Raw genomic sequence first — 19,211 nt, forward strand, 5'->3', positions numbered from 1 at the left:
CAATACATGAACAAAGGTTGTCTGTGTTAAGTGCAAAACAAAGTATGAGTCGCGATCGACTGCACTAAATCAGGCTAGTAAGTAACCACATCAACCTAAACCTTGGATTGAATACTTATATTATTTGGGGTAGCTATAAGCCATTCACAGTTGGATGAGAGGTCCCCATGGCCATCAACATCATCAACATCTTCCCTTCCATTACCGCTTCAAACCGGTCAGAATCTACGTATGCGGCCTGACCCTGCCAGTATAACTCAGTTGGTTAATGCAGCATATCATAAAGGTGAGCACGCATACACCACTATTGTGTTCAGTATAAACATATACCTATCTATCTAGATACTCACCTCTCATATAAAAACCATGTTGTATCCATCAGTGATGGTGCTGGCAAGCTGTCTGGTCCTACTATCCATGTTCCCTCAGCATCCAGCTCTCAGCGTCCTGGACAGATGAAATTGAATCCCTTGGTCCGTTCCCGCTCCAATGGCTATACCACAGAACACCAGTTGTATGAAGCAGAGAATGCCCGGTATCGTCAACTCGCATATGCAAAGGGTGGAGATACACTTTCAGTTCATATATCCATATGCTACCAGTCCATCGGACGCAAAGAATTGACTGAATTGCCTGTATGTCTTTCTAACTTTCCTCGGACTGTATAATTAACATCTGTATCACACAACTTTTAGAAACTTTCAGACATGTTCAAAGACTTTGATGCACATCTTTCAAGTCATGCAATCCAGAAAGCTACAATTGATCATGCATTGGTCAAGTTACAAGTGCATCAGGCAAACCTCGCACCTGGTTTCATATTTAAGTGGAATACTGCTGAGTTTAATCTACGTGACATTTCAAAACAGAAAATAAAACAGATTGGAGCAGGGACGGACCTAGATGGGCTGACTGTTAAGATATACGGTTCCGACAATCCTTATCTGCTAACATATGGCCATCGTCTAGAGAAGGGGGATAAAAAGTGGAAGCCTCCAAAGACACCTGTGTACCTTCGCGTTGAAATATCCGCTGAGGAGTACAATCGTTTTGATGAGGCATTAACTGAGTATCAGGTGTGTTATTACCTCACTTAATTCCACCCCTATCTTATTAACATACTAAAATACTAGGAATTTCAAGATCATCCCTCTGACAAAGATAGTGAAGGTGATGACAATGATCATACTAGACATTTTCACCACCCCGGCAGTAACTTGGCCAACCAAACACTTGAAGCTGAGCTCAATGTGAGTTGATTTTTAAATGATTATTACATGCTTAGCATTTACGATTTGGATTTACAACCGTAGTACTTGGACCTCAATGCTCCTAATCAAATTCCAGCTTCCTCTGATCTGACCACCGCAAATCCAATCCAAGTTGAAAGTGAGCATGTTAAAATCACTGGTGGCTCTAATATTAGTAAGCGTGCTCGAAGTGTAGGTGTTTTTTGGATGATTATATGTATATTCAGTGATCTCTTATCTCATCTGTATTTCCCACTAGGGATCACTGGCATCACCTCCACGCACAGTTAAAAAGCTCATGTTTGGAGATCACCCACTCAGACAGCATTTCGAGCCAGCCTTTATCACGGTGGATGCTCTATTGGCGCATCAAACGGTACGTGAAGGTGACTGAATATGCAATACTATCTATATAACACTCTCATTTTATAGTGGAGACAACTACAATGCATGGAAGTCTTGCTCTAATACCTGTAACAGTGAGGCTGCAAGATGTACTGAGTCTCTCCAACATTACACGCCAGATCTGTTATCAGAAGGACAAGTGGACTCTCCCAGGGCCATGTACAGTTACTGCCGATCTCCGAGCCGGTTCTGAGATTGGTACTGGGGGTTTTAAAACCAGTCATACAGCGAGCCTGGCAATGTTGGTTGGGAATGATCTATGCAGACGCTTCAAAGGTATTGAGAGATTGCTGAAAGATCAGGTATGCTTGAAGCAAATTTATATCATCAAGCGAAAGGACATGAAGGATGGGACTGGGTATGTTTTTTTTCTTCTTGTCTACTGCCAACTTCTTCTTACATCTATGCATATCAATGGCAACTCATTAAAGTCAACAAGTCTGCAGCCGGTTACCCACGGACTGTAGGGATAAAGATATTGTCTCGGTAATGAACAACATCAACTCTCTCATGTCCGTCAGCGTACTGGCCTTTTCTTGCCTCTGAAAAACGATATCTGAGGTCATGGAGGTAATTCCTGCATGTCTGTACAGAGGGACCCTTTGCGATTCCATGGTGGACCATGACCTCCTCCTGACACAAATATTCCGAAAGTTTTATTGCTGTGATCTCTTTTCCAAGGGACTGCAGAAAAACCTGAACCTCATTGGAAAGATCTTCATCTGCCAGTAATGATTCATTCCATTCACCATAAGGGTTGATGGGTAGAATCTTCCGATCTTCGATAAATTGCCGTGCAATAACACAGATAGTGCGAGCACACCAGTGCTTTTGGCCTACGCCGATTGCTGCTTGAAGTGCCAATCGGCGCCACTGACCAAATGTTATGGAGTTCTGTTCCGTGTATTGGCTAAAAAAGGATTTGAGAATGTCGAGTCGTGCCCAGACGTAAGGGTCCATTTGGTTTTTCGAGTAAATCTTGTGACCATGTCCTGTAGCGCTGCACGCAACTTTCCATCAAGAGGTGCTTCAATTTGGACAATATCAATATCTGAATCAATTGTAGGTGAGCTTTTGTGTTTTCCAATGTCAAAGAAGGTTTACCTCTGTCAGGCTCGACCTCAGCATCCAAATCATCACCAATTGTCATCATCCGATCGTGATTGTCATTCCTCAACTCCGGGATTGATCTAGATTGTGAGGGCGTATTTTCAGACATGTCATCAGGGGAAATCTTGTGTTCAATACACGGGAGGGAGGACCTCCTCGGTGTTTGTGGGTTGGTATTGAGCTTATAGCAGATTGCTGACTGCTTCAAGGGGCTTCCTGTGAATGATTGGGCTGCAAGGGATGACAAGGGATTTCTTTTGGGAGTTGAAGGAAGAAAAGGTATTTCTGGTGCTGTAGGGACTTGTTCTACTGCCTCCTGCAAATGAGTAAGTAAGGTGTCTACCACTTATTGTTGAATGAGGCTCACATTTTCTCTTTCCTCAATGGTATGTGCCAGTTTTCTTCTTTTTCTTGGTGTTTGATGTAGTTCTTCGGCATCTCTGCCACTGTAGAAATTAGATGTACAGCTGTGGCAATTAGATGTACAGCTGTGGCAATATTTACTTCTTCTTGCCATGCTATACTGAATACAGTGGGATTGACATCGATGAATGGAATCTGGCTGTGGAGCTAATTTCCAAAATTCTGTGATGTCATCTGGTTTTCTCCACAAAATTTTGGTGCAGATGTATAATACATGAAATTTGCTGTAAATCTATGGTTTTATTTTTTTGCTCCCTGTAGGTAAAGAGACATGAGAGTCGGAATGAGGGGGTGAAAGCCCTTTTCGCCTTATTTGGTCCATCACACTAGATCAGGTGACGTTTGCGGGGACTGGACTGCCCCTACCTTACGATGAAATTTTTAATGATGAAAATTCACGTGTGAACAGGGGCAAAATCCGGTAACGTTACTTTGTTGACTCCTGTTATTATTCACGTGTCTTGGTCTTCCCTTCCACATCCTCACACTTGTCTTCTGCAAATAAGTTGATTTCATATCGCTACTACTTATCTGAAACGACTACATGTCAATCAGCAGAAACGTAATTGCATATTTGTTCCCGTGCAATGAATTGTTGGATGACAACTTTGCAACTCATCTTTGGAATGTTCCAAACAAATGTTCCACCCCCCTGCGGTGACATCGTTGTTGATTTCAAATCTCAGATGATCAACCGTTGTTAACTACATGTTTGTAAGGGGACAACCTGCTTTGGTGGACTTGGTCAATTTTGGATCTCTAGTTCGGAGCTGTGCACTTGTTTGGCTTATAGGATCTGCCCCCGGACATCAATCAACACACAGCTTGCACGGTTCAAGAGAGCACATAAAACATGACCTAGCTGCACCCTGTGACTATGGATCCCACACAGATACGCCTTGTTACATCCCCTTGACTTTCCATGTTCTTATCTCACCGAGTTACGCATTTTAGATTTCTTTCCTTTATTGCACCTGCAGTTCGTATGGTATCAACAAACGGTCTTTACAGTATGATTGCGCACATTCGAAAGGTATATACTCCCATTTTCACGTCTATAGCATTTATCGTTCCCACTTTACATTCTCTTCTTTCTCTTTCCCTTCATGGACTGTACTGGATATATATGGACATGGACATGTGACTAGCTAGATATAGTAGTGCTTGGTCAGAGGGATTCCTTAGTCTTTTCTCTTTGGATTCCCCTCTGCTAGGTGCGCATTTTGGATATGTTTTAGCTATGGCTGCCTAATATACTTTGGATTCCCCTCTGCTAGACCTGTGTGATCATTGTTCCACCTCTAGCAGGGTTGCCCTTATAATGTTGGACAACAGAGAACTTAATTGCATATTGGTTCTGAAACCCACATCATACGGATACTCCTGTCTACACTGGATTCACAATGTTCCACCTTCTGTTAAATAACAAGATGGTTAACTGTTCTATCACTATTTACTCAACTTTACTGATACGAATGTCTCCTGTACAGAATTACCTCAGTGGCTCCGTCGACAATGCTAGACTGCATACAAGGGTAGCAAAAAATGGCGTATTATCAGAACTTGATGAAAAGATAGAAAGTCTGGGAGCCAATTGGTTGGGAAACAAGACAGTTTTAACAGGATAGACCAAGACAACACCTATACTCGAAGCTATGTTAATGTGGACGACAACAACCAAGAAAGAGTTCACATGTTTATGGGTAGATACTGGGTTTTGAACAGGGAACTGCTCTAGCCCTGTTCGGAAATTTTCCATTGACTGGAGAAAGTGTTCAACATTTCGTCTTCTGCTTTCATGTTGAAGTTAACAATCAATTACAGATCATCGACGACATGAACAGAATAAAGTAAGTTATTGTTCTTGACATGTATGTGCAAGAATGTTTTCAAAATCAAGTTGTATCGATCCTCAATGCTGTTTGTTCACAAGATGAAGGTTCATGAACGGTATTTTCCATGTTGTCTATTTTGTGGGGTTCTGACTTTACAAATAGCGGTTTTTGGTCATCAAATATCCATTCAAACGCCTTGCTGTGTCCGAGGACGAGGCTCCAGATGCTTTGGTTTTTCACACCGAAAAAATTTCCCTGTAAATCTTCTCCTTTTATTTTTCCATCTCACTCACGACAAATTTTTCAAGATGGTTCTGTCATCCAATAATGGAAGTGCCTCTGGCTTTACCAAGAAGTTCAAAAAAACAGACTTGAAAAGGAAGAAGGAAGAAATAGCCAGAAATTCGTCGGAAAATAAAGAAAAACAACCTGATGGTATTCTTCTATGACTTTCTGCCCTTTTTGAATGTAAACATTGATATTTGTCTTAGAAAAGGACGTCCTAGAAATCGGGCAATTTGTAGACCCATTATGCCTCCCGGGATATAACAAGAACATTTTTTCCTTGTCCAAAGCTCACTGTGTTGTCAAGATATCATTATACCTCCCGACAATGCTCTTGTTCATCCCAAGGACTGGTATCGAGCGTTAGCACCAGGAACATTGGTGTGGATTGGTGCCGTTCTTAAAGAGTGGGTTTTACCAAAACCGTTGGCCAAGGCTTCTAAGGTGATAAATCTGTTTTCAAAAAACAATTATATTATTGATTCCATTAACAGTACTATCACTTAAGTATTGTGGACTTTTCACCCTTTGAACCCATGATTCAAGAACTCACAACTGTCCCATGTATCGTTGTGCCGCTGCCTTCTCCTAAAAAGCTGGTAAATATGTCAACATTTGACAGATTGTTCTTGCACTCTTACAAATCTACTTGTGCAAACAACCAACAGAAAGAATTGGACGACTCTCTGGCAGTGTCAGTTACAGAATTCAATGGGACGCAGACATCCCAACCAAGTTCTTCAACGTCTATTGCAGAAGTCAATGGGACGGAAGCTTTCGAACCAACTTCTTCAACATTGTCTAGTGAGGACGGTGACAAGCAACCATTGTCAGAAGTAATGGAGCCCACAAACAAGAGGAAGAAAGGGAACAAGGGAAGGACAACGTCCACACGCGCATAAATATCATTATGCAATCCTTGCCATTTTTAAATCGTCTATATTTTTCTCTTTGGTACAGTGTACACTTAGCAGTAATATCGGATAATGATTTCTGTTTTCATGTTTATTATACTGCTTTTGTTCCTCTACCAACTTAGTGTCAGACATAATTGTAAGTAAACTTTACACAACAACTCGTACAGTACGTAGTGACAAAATGACAGACATTCTTTAGATATGAAATGGATCACTGTTGTAGGGTATGTTTTTCATCTGCATAAATTTGTCGAACAGAATTCCTCCACCTCGCTCATATGTTACAGGATACACTTCGAATGGTCAGTTTCCTTTTAGTCATGGAATTTCTGTCCAGGGTGTGCCATCTACTCAAGCTTTGCATTAACAGCAAAACACAAATGATTCAGCTATCCAACGGTTATCCCCCAAAGTCGTATACAACATCATAGAATTCCAAAGGTTTGCATGTTTTTGCAGGTGGTTGGTTGTGATAGAATGTGACTATTCTATGGTGATGATCTACCTCAAAGAACTCTAGTGACCTGGTTTGATCCAAAAGGCATCCAACAGTTCTGTGAGCTCCAGTGTATCGTGGGTATGATCGTTGCCGGTTCTGTCACATTCTCCATATTCTCACCAATTCACTGCATTCCAGACAATCTGGACTGCCTCGTGTCTCTCATGAATGGAAACAAGGTCATATCGTTCCTTACAGCACTAATGCAACTTAGTTGACTACGCTACAGGGTTCTTTTTGCACTTTAAACAGTGCTATGGAGCGATCTTTATCATATTAAGAACTAGAGTGAGCCCAAATTGCTAGTTAAAGCTAGTGCTGCTAGTGGAATGTGCCGTAGGTGCAGCTAGACCAGCTAGAGAGAGCCGTAGATCGTGTCAGAAAACTCTATAACCATTTGAAACCTGTAGAACACTATGAGCAGAGGACTTAAGCAGTAATTCACCGAGTTCTACTCTCTACATTCTACTATGCACTGGCATATCAAGGGATTGTACTATTAGGAGACTTGTAGTCTTCACAGAACCGTTCGTAGCAGAACTTAACAGAGTCAAAAGACCTTTATACTAGGAGTACCTACTTCTACGGGGAATTTAGTTGACAAGAAATCGGACATAGGACTACACAGACTAGGAGAAATTTGATATGACCGTAGATCAAGTCCCGATCTGAGGAAAAGACAAAAAGACATGATACAGATCCCAGATCACAGATAGAGTACCTAGGAACCAGGCAGGAATGAACAACGGATCTCAGAGTCCACGCTGTTCATGTGCTATGGTGATTCGGAACTCTGGATCCATATGCTGGAACTACTTGGACACACAAAGTCCATATGATTTGATAACGTCGAAATGCAGGATAAGGTCCGTAGGGAGGAAATAGCATATGGTACGCCTATGTAGGTCCATTCTACATGCTGAAACAAGAATGAAGAACGGTCCAGATTGGTCCAAAATATATGATTCGAATATGGAAAAGCTCTGTAGATGAGATTCTGCACATGTAGCGGCCCCTAGCGATAAGATTCTGCATGGATTCATAGCTACAGTGCATTATTTTTAGAGATGAAACAAGTAGAGATAGCATTACAAAGCTAGTGTAGAAGTAGTATAAAAGCAGCCCATGTATCCGTAGACAAAAAATACTACCCGTGCATAGGAAAGTCCTGAGTGGGTTGCCCGTGAGTAACTGCTCTTGACACCAATAGAGAGATTTGCCCTGTCTTTGTGCAGTGAAACAATAAGATTTGATTTGAACTATACGAGACCGTCGAGGTCAAACTAGAGAACTATCTGTCTGTAGGCCGCCAAGGTCTTGATTACTGTTTCGTGATCCGTCGAGGGTCTTAGTGTTCGTGTCTGCCGAGGACTTAGTTTTCGTGTCCGTCGAGGGCAATAGTCTCCAATTGTTTGAATTAGCCTTACCGTAGACGAAATTCACAGTCCCACTTAGTCCACTGGACAATAAACAGAGCCCCTACAAACCTTAGAATTCCCGTAGCTGTGGTGTTTTACACTTGCAGTTACACATTGATTTTATAAGACCTTCATACGATATTGAGACTGTGATCTTGTGTGTAACCTTTGCCAAGCAGTCCACCCTTGCAATCTTTCCTGGTGTGTAGAGTTATTGATAGACTTTACATGGAGGTTTACTAGTTTTTGGGTTGATTTGGTATTGGTGCTACTCCCGTAGCTCTGATATTAGGTTGACTCTTGAGTGGTTTACTTCACCCATTATCTCTCCCCCAAACAAAAGAGGACTGTCCCCAGTCCATCTATGGACTGAGTACAACTTCATCTTCTATCGTTTGAATTGATCTACGGCTCTTTCATTTGGTAGTTCTACTAAAAGCCTTCAAAATGGCCCATAGATCTACTTAATCTTATCTACAGTGTACACTCTAGTGTACAACCGTTAAGTCTCTGACTTAGAGAAATTTTGAGCTCAAGCTCTATGCTGACCAGCGCTAATGTTCCCAAAAAGGAAATGTTCCGACATTAAAATGATTTTCCCATGCCAGAACTCCTACGATGCAATGTTCCGTCGTTAATTACTTCCATCATTTCTTAATTATGGCCTCATCATTCCGTAGATGATTTCAACAGCCTCGAGGCTTTAATTTCCGTAGAAGTAGAATATTCTACAACATTCTATAACATTCTACAGTCATGTGATGGTTCATATGTTGAATTTTGGCTATATAAACCGCAGCAGTTGGACTTAGCAGAAAATTTCTTTCTTCCCTTCTCCCACCTGCTCTACAGTCACTCTTCACTGCCGCTCTTCAAATCTCTTTCACCACTGTCCTCAACGTCTTCGAGGTGTGTGTAGACAACCTACAGAGGCTTCGGAGTCTGCTCCGAGGCCCATAGATTGTTTTTCTTTTCTTATCTCTTTGCGGTGTCGCATACTGATGCGACGCCGTAGATCATATCTAAATGCCCTCAAAACAAGAGAAAGGCAAGGGCAAAGCCCCAGCACCTGTTCCCTATGTTCCATCCCCAATAGTTCTCGACGCTCTGGAGGCCAACCTCCTTTTTGTTCATAACTGGATTGGGGACCTCAACAATCGGCTCATCGCTAAGGTGACCAAAGCTCCACAAATGTTCGAAGAATTCAGACAGAACACTTCTTTCTTGGTGTGCCTGCTTTCTTTCTCATATCATTTTCTTTCTCATTTCGCCGTAGAACCATTTATACCATCAAATCTTACGTTTTCGCGATGAAATTTGGATCTCCCTGGCTCTTCAGATTATGGCCACCCTTTCCTTTCTTGCCGACGATTGGAAGGTGCCAGGAGACGAGTGGATGTATGGGAAAACAGATTTTACCCACCTACTCGAGGTTCTCGGTGTAAGTCTCAATCTCTGCTTCATTCCTGTAGCTTATCTTTTTCATAGCGGTTTGATTTCGATTCGGAGCCTCTGGAATACTATCTTTTGGAGGCTCCAAGATCAGTTCTCCCGTCTACAGTAAGTTTTGTGCTCCTTTCATCTTATTTTGAACACTTATCTTCCACCGTAGCTTCCTCCATCCGCATTTCTGCTCCCTCCTGTGGTAGCTACGCACTCCCAGGATGTTGCTACGGGTTTGTCCCAGACAGCTCAACCGGCTTTCGGCTCGCCCGAAGCTGGTCCTTCTTCGCTCCCGGTTGCTGGTCCATTGAGGTCAGCTTCGAAATGCAAGGTGGGATTCCAGTTTTTATCTTATCTATCTGTTTTTCATATCGTATCTAGGCTCCCAATTCACCTACAGCTAGCCCTTCACAACCCAAGAAGGTCAAGGCTGCCGGAACTTTCATCAAGAAGGTCGCTTTTGCAGACACCTCTGATGATGCGGGGTCTCCTCCTTCTGTAAGTGATTTCTTTTCTTATCAAGGGTACTTTTGTACTTAGTCCATATTACTATTTCTCTTTTAGTGGTACAAAACGCGATCCCAGGCAAAGAAGCCGTCTACGGGCATGACTTCCGAATCCGAGGGTGTGGCGGCCAAGGCCCGTCCCACTCCAACACCTTCAAAGCCTTCTAAGACCAAAGGAAAGACTAAGGCCAGCAACAATCGTACTGGCACTTCCGTAGATGAGCTGTGGGCGTCTTCTGCCCCTTCTCATGTGTTTCCTGAGTCTTGGATTGGGGAAGTGCGAAGTAAGTACTTTTCCTTCTTCTGGTTATTATGCTAACATCATAGTGTAGATATGGACCTCCAATTCGATCTAGGTGAGGTGAAGCTCAGCCTGGAGTCAATTTTGAAAGCTGGTCACTCTGTCGCTTTCATAAGTCCTCTTGTTCTCTACTCGTAGTCTTTCTCTGACCAAACTTATTTAGTTCAATCGTTTCTCTCCCTGTGGCCGCTGCACCTATTTCGGCTACGCAGATTGCAAGCCAATCTGGGCTGCTAGCGGAAAGGCTGGCCATCGACCAACTTGTGTGCGCTGTTTTGCCGGGAAACACAAGTGCTCTTACTTTGACCCGGACAACTCACAAGCTGGCCTCAAGAAACTCGAGGCTGCATTGAGCAACAACCTTCGTAAGTTCTTCTCGTTCACTTTCTTATTGTTCCATTCTCACTCTCTGCCTCAAGCTCTGGCTCAGATTGTCCTACGGCTCCATCGTGAGCTACAAGCATTCGAAGATCTCCAGATCACACAAATGGCCGCTTACAAGTCCGCTTTGTCTGTCTGGGACAATATTCAAGACAGTCAACGCATGCTACGGGCTGCGGGGAGAGATCTAATTGAGGTCTTCAAGGGTCTTCAAGATGATGAAGCCTTCAAGATGACACCTTCTCAGGTCAAGGCTCTTGGCCAATCGCTTGGATGGTCTTTTTCTGGCTCAGGCGTAGATGGTGTTGAGGAGAACACACTTTCCCCAGACCCCCTGTTACATTTTTCTTTCATCTACAAGGTCTTTCTCCTTCTACTTCTGTCGATCTACCTGCTCCTGTAGCTACAACTGGGGGCTCTGAACAAGCCAGTGAGGCTGTTGAGGAGGGAGAAGAAGTAGTAGGATCTGGTGATTCTTCGTCGGCTTCTTCTTCCTCTGCTTCAGATCTTCCATCCACCGTAGCTGAGCCTATAGCTATCATAGAAGAAGCAAGAGAGGTCGAGGAAGAAGAGGATTTGGGAGTTCCTTTTACTCCTAGACTCGTAAGTCTTTATTATCTTTTCTTATACTTTCATCCATTCATATTATCATTCTAGGAAGAGAAGATTACTGCTAGGGACCTAATCGACGATGAGGCCAAAGAAGCAGTGAGTCATTTCCCCATTTTTCCGTAGGTCTGTTTTAACCTTCAACTCTAGAGCACCAACGATTCAAGTGCGGAAGAAGAGGAGGGGGACAGTGAGGACGAGGGAGAATCTTCAGATTCTTCCTCCCCTTCTGTCTGCCACTCTCTCGATCCAGTCTCCAAGGCAGTCATTGCCAAGCTGGATCAAGACAGGCAAGCTGTCGAGAGGGCGTTCGGCCTTCAGCTGCAGCACAAAAGGTAAGTTCAATATTTCTGTCTTATAAATTCAAAGTTACTAACTCTTTGTTAGAGCTTAGTAATCTTTCTTCCCTTGGACTTCTTTTAATATCGAATCTGTAGTCATTTTCATGTCTTCTTGGTTGTATCAATAGCCTACTTTTATTGTAGCTTTCTTGATTCTTGTATTGGGCATCTACCCTCATATCTTGTATTTTTGGCACGTGCTACGGCGCTTAAACTCTTCTTTTTGTATTATCATATTTCGTATCTTGTAATCAAAACTTGTTTGATTTGTATACTGCATGGCTAAGTTCAAATAAGTCCAACTTAAAACTCTAATTGCTAAGTTAAAGTCTCATCAGCCGTAGCTCACGTATCTCTATGCTCGGAGTTAGGTGAATCTATCCGTAGCACATTTTGCAATCGTTCTTATCGCTATGCATCTCTCGCATAGCTTCTCACTTATACGATTTTCTTAAGCAATGATTATCTTTTCAGGATCCATAGATACACCAGTATGTTCATGTAGGTGTCCAAATCGCAAAACTTGAATCTACGGTCAAATTTTCAGTCAAATTTTCAGGAACCTAAGGTACCTCTCCCCCAAACAAATGAGCAGTCAACTCCTGTTGACTAGATGTTGGATCCAGGAGTCCTTTAGGACCATAAGGTAGAGAAAGTCATCTACAGCTGGATAGTAGAGCATAAAGGTATAAAAGGTTGACCGTAGATAGCCAATTCTTCACTACCCAGCTCAACCAGCCTTAGTAGTAACCAGTTCTCAACTCATACATTCTCACTTCATCTAAAACATGTCCACTTGTAGCGAATTCATTCCCACAAAAATCTAGGTTGAATGTGCTGCTCCAATCATTGAACAAGTCAGCCAGTTGCATCCCTATGCTAACAAGCTGTCTGCCAAGCTGTTCACCAAACAGCTTCTCAACGTTGTGGTACGTTCAGCATCACTCTTCTATCTCTGGTTCATTGTAATGCTTCTGCCATAGGTTCAGACCAAGCTCCAAAGCTACCAATCTGCCAAAGACGATGTTGCGTTTGATCTTTATCGCAACGTCGTCGAGATGGTCACCGCTGACATTGAACAGTTCTCCCTCAATAAGAGTGTTGACTTCGCAAAGGCCAAATCCTTCTACGTTGAGATGTGCGCTGTGCGCAACAAGGCATCTGCTATCAAGTGCAAGAATGTAAGCTCTTATTGTATTGTTCATTCTAAATTCCAATATTGACTTGGCCATAGGGAGCTAGCTCTTCTCGCAACGAAGCTACTATTGAAATCTCTGACACTGAGGAAGCAAACACTAAAGTAAGCCCTCCAGTTCGTTCTAAAGCTATCTATCGCTCAATCCTTTTACCAGAATGACGACTTCAAGATGAAGGATGCCACTAAAGGAAAGGATCCTATGAAAATTCGCATTTCCAAGAAGAAAGAGGTCCGTAGATCGTGTCATTCGTTTCATATAAATCATTTCTAATCTTTCCGCAGATCAAAGCCAAGCCTGCTAAGAAGGCTCATATCGATAAGGCAGGCGTAGACCTTATGCCCGAATCCGAGGGTGAGTGTCCACCTTGGGACCGTCCTCTCTTTATTCGTGGCCATAGCATCACTTATGACAACTTGTTGGACAGAGGAGAGGAAATGCAGAGAGTCTACACATCTCTCTGTACTCAAGGTCATAGCCAGCATGCTGGCCCATTTTGGTATGGACTCCCTTTCTGTGTCCAACCTCGCCGCCATTCAGACCCTCCGCCGTACGGAGGTCAATGCATCGGCCTTTTCGATCCTTCACCAAGGAGCAGTGTACCGGGCAGCCCAGAAAAAACTTGTTGAGGTAAATCAGCTAGTCCTTTCCCACCTCGCCCTTTCCGTCGAACAGTCAGCTATGTCGACTTCAGCACAGGAGAGGTCTACAAACCAGCCTACTGAGGAGGATGCAGGTGCTCCCATGGAGTCTATTCAGTAGTGTATCTTTCCATAGATCACTCTTTAACAATGGCTGGCTGTAGCAATAAACGGTGTCCGCTCCTTTCATATTACTGTCATTTCATATACTTGTGCACTAGTTAAATTTTATTAGAATCTAACTGGATTTTTCGGTTTTATATGTTCAGTCAGATCTGAGAGAATCTAACTTTCTTCTTAGCGGACCTAGTAACTCTTACTGGATTGTCCATTGGATCCTCAGATTCACTAGGTAGCTCAATTTCATTATCGTTTTCTGCCATAGCTGAGGCATTACCATTCTGCCTCAAGTTTTGAGCCCTGTCAAAGATGTAGTCCACTCCAAGTTCGTACTCAGTTGGTTCATCTTCGTTAGCCATGGCTTCTAACTCATCTTTAGATAGTTGAATTAAATCTTTTATTTCTGTAGGAAGGTCAATGTGGTATTGCGCCGCGTGAGGTAGGATGCGAAAGGCTCCATATTTTCCCTGTAGCAGTGTTCCATCCATTTCCGCTAAGATATAAGAGCCACCTTTAGTACGTCGAATGACTACGCAAGGCCCAAAGTATCTAGGAAACATTTTCCTATCCAAGTTCTTTTCAATAGCGGTATTCCGTTAATAACGCTGCGCAACACCACTAAATATGGCTAGTAAACACACCTCAAGCACGAAGTGCGCAAACCAAAACCACACCAAGAAGAGTATACACAAGTGTAAGGGGTGGAGGTCGGTATTCTTAAGGCTTTAGTTTTCACTAAGAGGCACCAAGAAAGATAGAATATGTGGGGTCTTCGGTTTTATAGTTGTTTCAATCAAGGTTCTTTCACTACAAGAGTGACAATATGATTCACAAATCCCAAAATTCGATATCTGACTTTTCAACAAAGCTTTTACAAGTCTTCGCCAAAGTTCGGTTTCAAGTTCAATATCCAAACTAGACAATAGCAATCCAAATTCAATATAAGTCCAAATTGACTTCAATATCCAGAGTTCAATTCCAAGACAATATGCCAATACCAAATTCAATTGCAATAATCTAATCTATCCTTCCAAACACAGAACACCAACTTCAGTGAAGACTGGGGCAAAGGTCAAATCTCAAGCGAATCCTAGTAGGTGAACTGCGTCTCCTCTCGTAGGTTGCTGGGGAAAATCCCTCTTTCCTGCCCTCCTTATATACGGTTTTTCTAATAGATAATAGTAAAAGTCCAAAATGTGTGTGAAACTGGTAAATAATAATGAAATCCCTTTCAGTCAAACAGAAACTCGCTTAATCGGGTATAATACAAGAGTTTTATGTGCTGAAGTGCCCAATCGAATATTAAACTGAATATCTGTTCCTTGTTTCCTGGTTGCGATGTAGGGACTTGACTTCGCCGAAGTACCCGACATATCCGCATTCTCCTGTTTTTCCTAGGGAACGAGTCCCTGTTTCAGGCATATCCATTCTTCCTGTTCCTGTTCTATTCCTTTTTGGAGAAGATCTAGCCTCGATCCTAGGCCCTGTCCCCAAGGTTTCCCTCTTGCAATCAAATAACACGTGCACTTCGCTGAAGTCCGTGTTTCCTTGGTTTTCCGAGAAATTCCTATTCCTTCCATTTTCCGTTCGTGAGAATCAGATGTTCCTTCCTTTATCCTTGTTTGGATTTCTATATCCGAGAATTCCAATATCCGAGCAGTCCAACCAGACTTCGTTGAAGTTTCAATAAAGTGTATAATAAAATCCCTATGTTTGCTATGAGCATTCCAGGAGTAAGAGGAGGCCTTCCAATACAAGAACGAAGGTTTTTAAACAGCTGCTTCCTGAAGTTCGTACAGTTTTCTGAACTTCAGCGAAGTCTCTCATCTTTCCTAATTTTGTACATTTCGTACAGATAAAGTCTCTTGTAGAGGCTCATGCTTTAACTAGAAGTGCAGGCTCACTCTAGTCCTATTAATCCCATAATTTATAACTCATAAGTGTTAAAATTGTATAAATATGCATCTTTAAGGTCTTTTCCGATTTATATCGTGATATCTCCCCCTAACAAAAGAAAGGACTGTCCCCAGTCCGTCTTAGCTGCATTGAAGTCAATCCGCAATCTTTCTGCCTTAATCCGCAATGTTCCTTCTGGTTGGTATGCAATTCTATGAAGTTCACGCATATTTTGCAGGTACTGGACCCTTTAATCTATCCTTTTTCTTATCTATCACATCTTATCAAGATGATCTGTTCCTGCTATTGATTTGACATCTAAGCCATCAAGGGTCCGATGTATTAAACAGCAAGAAGTCTTCCTTTTTGGGAAATTCCCACTCCACTTGGTTCTGCGAGAGGGAACTCGCACTTTTTCTAAGTCATCCGGCGTATGCCGAACCCCCTTTTTATGTATGTCCCCCTTTTCACAAGTTTTGTTTAACTTCCTTCCTTACTTTTGCCTTCCCTTCTAACGCGTCGTCTCTTTCTTAGCCATGTCTCTGCTTCCCGGGCTTACGGAGTTTAATAATCACGGTATCGAAGTGTTCAACAATGATCTCTACTGCGTCCACCGCTGCTTTCAAGATGCAGTAACGCGTCCTGTCAAGAACGAAGACGAGCACAAGGCTCTTATCAAGGCGGCCTTCCAGTTTGAAGAACGCGGCCTCGTAAGTCAATCTTCTTCCGTCCTTTTTGTCTATCTGATGTTTCTTCTACAGAATCGTATTGCGGATGAGTTCCGCGCAAAACATACACATCGACTATTCCCTACCGCTGTCGGCAGTCTTTGCGCTGCGGTTTCCCGCCTTGCACCTCCGGAGATCCAACCTGATGCCTGGATTCTATCCGCAGATGAGCTTGCTCTCTGGGATAGTTACAATTTGGTGCGTATATAATCCATTCTTTTCCTTTTCCTTTCTAACCAACTTCTCAGCCGGCCTGCAATCTTTGTCTTTCTCCCAACCAAAACTACTTAAGTGAAGTAGCCCCTCTTGCGGTATTCAGTCCTCCAGCTTGGACTCCCGAATATCGACGTTCCTTGGATCTCGCCCAACGGCGTTCACTTTCCGCAAAGAAAGCTTGGCCTCCACCTTCTGAAAGTTCCGAAGTCGAAATCGAAGCGGTTCTGCCAATCAAGGAGCCTCGACTTTCTTCTTCCGCGAAGAAGGTAAGTTTCCTTCTTTCTTTCTTTTATCTTTCCTTATATCTTATATCAATCTTCCCTTTGTTTCAGACATCGACAACTGAGCCAGAAACGGCTTCCGAAGACGGTGTTGACAATGCCGCTGAAGATGACGAAGAAGAGGACGATTCCGGCGAATCCGAAGTGGATGAGCTAAGGTCGTCTCCCCCTGTCGTACGTATCCTTTTCCTTATTCTATTTTACAGACCATCCGCGAAGACAATGAAAGGCCATCTCCTTCAGTTCCTCTGACCGTCGAAGGTCGTCCGACCACGCGCAGTGCCACGGTAAGTCATCCTTTAGTCTGTTTAAATCCTTTCTTTAGTCTAAATTTCTTTTCTTAGGCTGGCTCGTCCAAGGCTCCTCCCGCTTCATCCAAGAATACTGTCAGCGAGAAGGGAAAAGGCCGGGTGGTTTCAATAAGCCCTCCGCCTGCCAAAAAGAATATCCAACGTCGGCGTACGGACATGGTAAGTCCTTGCTTATTCCCTTTTTTTTTTTTTTTTTTTTATATTCTTTCCTACTTAACCAACTTTCTTAGGAGTTGCATGATGTCAAGCATCCGTTAGCGCGGTCCTCCGTTGGTAAGCTTTATTTATCCTATCTTGTTTCTGAAATTCTAATTTAATTTTTCTTAGAAGTTCCTTATCGCTTCGATGTTCCTCACGGGGAAGCATTCTCCCTCCGTGATATTTTGGAGTCTGGACAATCTATGAAAGCGGTAAGCTTTCTTTTGTGTATCTTTATTCCTTTGTTAACTTATTCTTTTCCTAGGAGATGCGGATTTCATGCTTGACATGCATTATTGCCCGCATGGAGTGCAACTATGTCGGCCGGTCCAACAAATGTGCCCAATGCAAAACTTATCGGTACCTTTGTGACTGGATCCTTCCTCAAGACGAGGCCTTTTCTCAGATGGATCAGGTTCGAGCTTGGGGTGCACCCACTCCTGGTCGTAAGTCTTTAATCTTTCTTTCCTTATTCTTTCTAAGTTTTGTTTCTTTCTAGACTTCCACGAGCGCATGGTCGAGTTGACCCGGCTTCTCGAGACTCAAGACCGACTCTCTGCGACTATCCGTTCTCTTGCCGACACCCTTTCCCTTACTCAAAAGAGTATTACAGACAAGGAGTCCGAAATTCGTCAAATCGCCGCCAACCCCAAAATTGTGTTGGAGTACCTTCAGCTACATGCTGAGGGGCTTCAACTCTCGAGGGAGTCCATCTGCGGTCTAGGTTGTCTTTTTGAATGGCCCTTGGAGTTCAACTTCGCCAAAGACTTTCGCGAGGTGTCTGTCCAAGGATCTCAAACAGTGTTCCGGAACCTCAAGACTCAAGAAACCTTTTCAGTTGATTTGAGCGGATATTCTATTCGTCGTCCTGAGGTACGTTCCAATATCTTTTCTTATTCTTCTATTCTGACTTTGCTTACAGTTTTCCCCGCTTCACTTACGATTGGCTGCGGCACTTCCCGGAGTTGCCGAGAGCACTTCCGCCACCGTTCTCGAGGAACAGACGGTCGAAGAGGAGGTTCGAGTTGAGGACGATGAAGAGGTTAACAACCCTATGGTTGTTGACGCTCCAAGTTCTTCAGCTGATCCGCTTGGTTCTCCGCTCAAATGTAAGCCATTCTTTTCTTCCTTTATTCTATTTCCTGACCCAATTTGCAAAGAGTCGCTCTCAATCGGACTTCGCCGAGGTCTTTGGAGACCGGGACTTCTTGGCTTTATACGGGCCCTATATATATCTTTCTTGCGTATCTTGTAGACTACTTGTAGTCGGACTTCAGTATACAGTGGTAGAGTCACTTTAAAACTCTTTTGTATTCCTATCATCCTGCTGCTTTGCAGCATAAAAAATACAATATTGTATTCCTTTCTTTCTGGAGTGAAATAAGAAAATTTCCCTCTAACTTGTTTTAGAAAATTCCGATAAAATACCCCTTTATTCTGAACTTCGCCGAAGTCTCCAGGCGAGGTTACCATGATCAAATCCTTTCTTTACACTATCTTTCCTTCTATCATGAGGTTGGCTATTGAACAATTATACGCCATGCTAGCTCATTGTGAGTTTTCTTATTTTATATCCAAGATTTCACTAACTTCGCTGAAGACGCATATCCTGCCAATTTTATTCCTCCATTTGGGGGTCCTCCTTATTTCCAGGATGACAATCGCATTGTGCTACGGATTCCTCTTTCTACTGAGCGAGAAGCTGAGTTGGCTATACAACTTCAGTTCTTAGTAGCTATCCGCCACAACGGACCATACCTCCAATTTATCCTTTTATTCGATCCTGCTCAAGGCCGTATCTATCACGGTCCACTCAATAATCATCGATTCTATCCGACTTCACGCAAGGTGTTTAATCGACTTGGCAACGCGATGGCTAGAGTTGGATTCCTTAAGCTCGA

At 43.0% G+C, this 19,211-nt stretch overlaps 3 protein-coding genes across 3 annotated transcripts; all 3 read left to right on the forward strand.

Annotated features, from left to right (window-relative positions):
* Positions 1-231: 231 nt before the first annotated feature.
* On the forward strand, positions 232-1,644 carry E1B28_011367 (uncharacterized protein; the record flags this gene model as incomplete). The annotated part of the gene is made up of 6 exons (XM_043156396.1): positions 232-286; positions 343-635; positions 696-1,076; positions 1,134-1,250; positions 1,314-1,442; positions 1,510-1,644. The coding sequence occupies 6 exons, from the start codon at positions 232-234 to the stop codon at positions 1,642-1,644; spliced, it is 1,110 nt and encodes a 369-aa protein (XP_043006182.1).
* Positions 1,645-5,331: 3,687 nt separating this feature from the next.
* On the forward strand, positions 5,332-6,210 carry E1B28_011368 (uncharacterized protein; the record flags this gene model as incomplete). Its single annotated transcript, XM_043156397.1, has 3 exons — positions 5,332-5,458; positions 5,616-5,752; positions 5,803-6,210. 3 exons carry the CDS (start codon positions 5,332-5,334, stop codon positions 6,208-6,210), a joined length of 672 nt encoding a protein of 223 aa, XP_043006183.1.
* Positions 6,211-16,112: 9,902 nt separating this feature from the next.
* Positions 16,113-18,653, forward strand: E1B28_011369 (uncharacterized protein; the record flags this gene model as incomplete). Its single annotated transcript, XM_043156398.1, has 12 exons — positions 16,113-16,286; positions 16,338-16,502; positions 16,553-16,786; positions 16,853-16,979; positions 17,045-17,088; positions 17,146-17,271; positions 17,343-17,385; positions 17,440-17,522; positions 17,576-17,756; positions 17,810-18,183; positions 18,233-18,419; positions 18,649-18,653. 12 exons carry the CDS (start codon positions 16,113-16,115, stop codon positions 18,651-18,653), a joined length of 1,743 nt encoding a protein of 580 aa, XP_043006184.1.
* Positions 18,654-19,211: the final 558 nt, after the last annotated feature.

The sequence above is a fragment of the Marasmius oreades genome, chromosome 7, assembly GCF_018924745.1.
Source record: "Marasmius oreades isolate 03SP1 chromosome 7, whole genome shotgun sequence".
NCBI lineage: Eukaryota > Fungi > Basidiomycota > Agaricomycetes > Agaricales > Marasmiaceae > Marasmius > Marasmius oreades.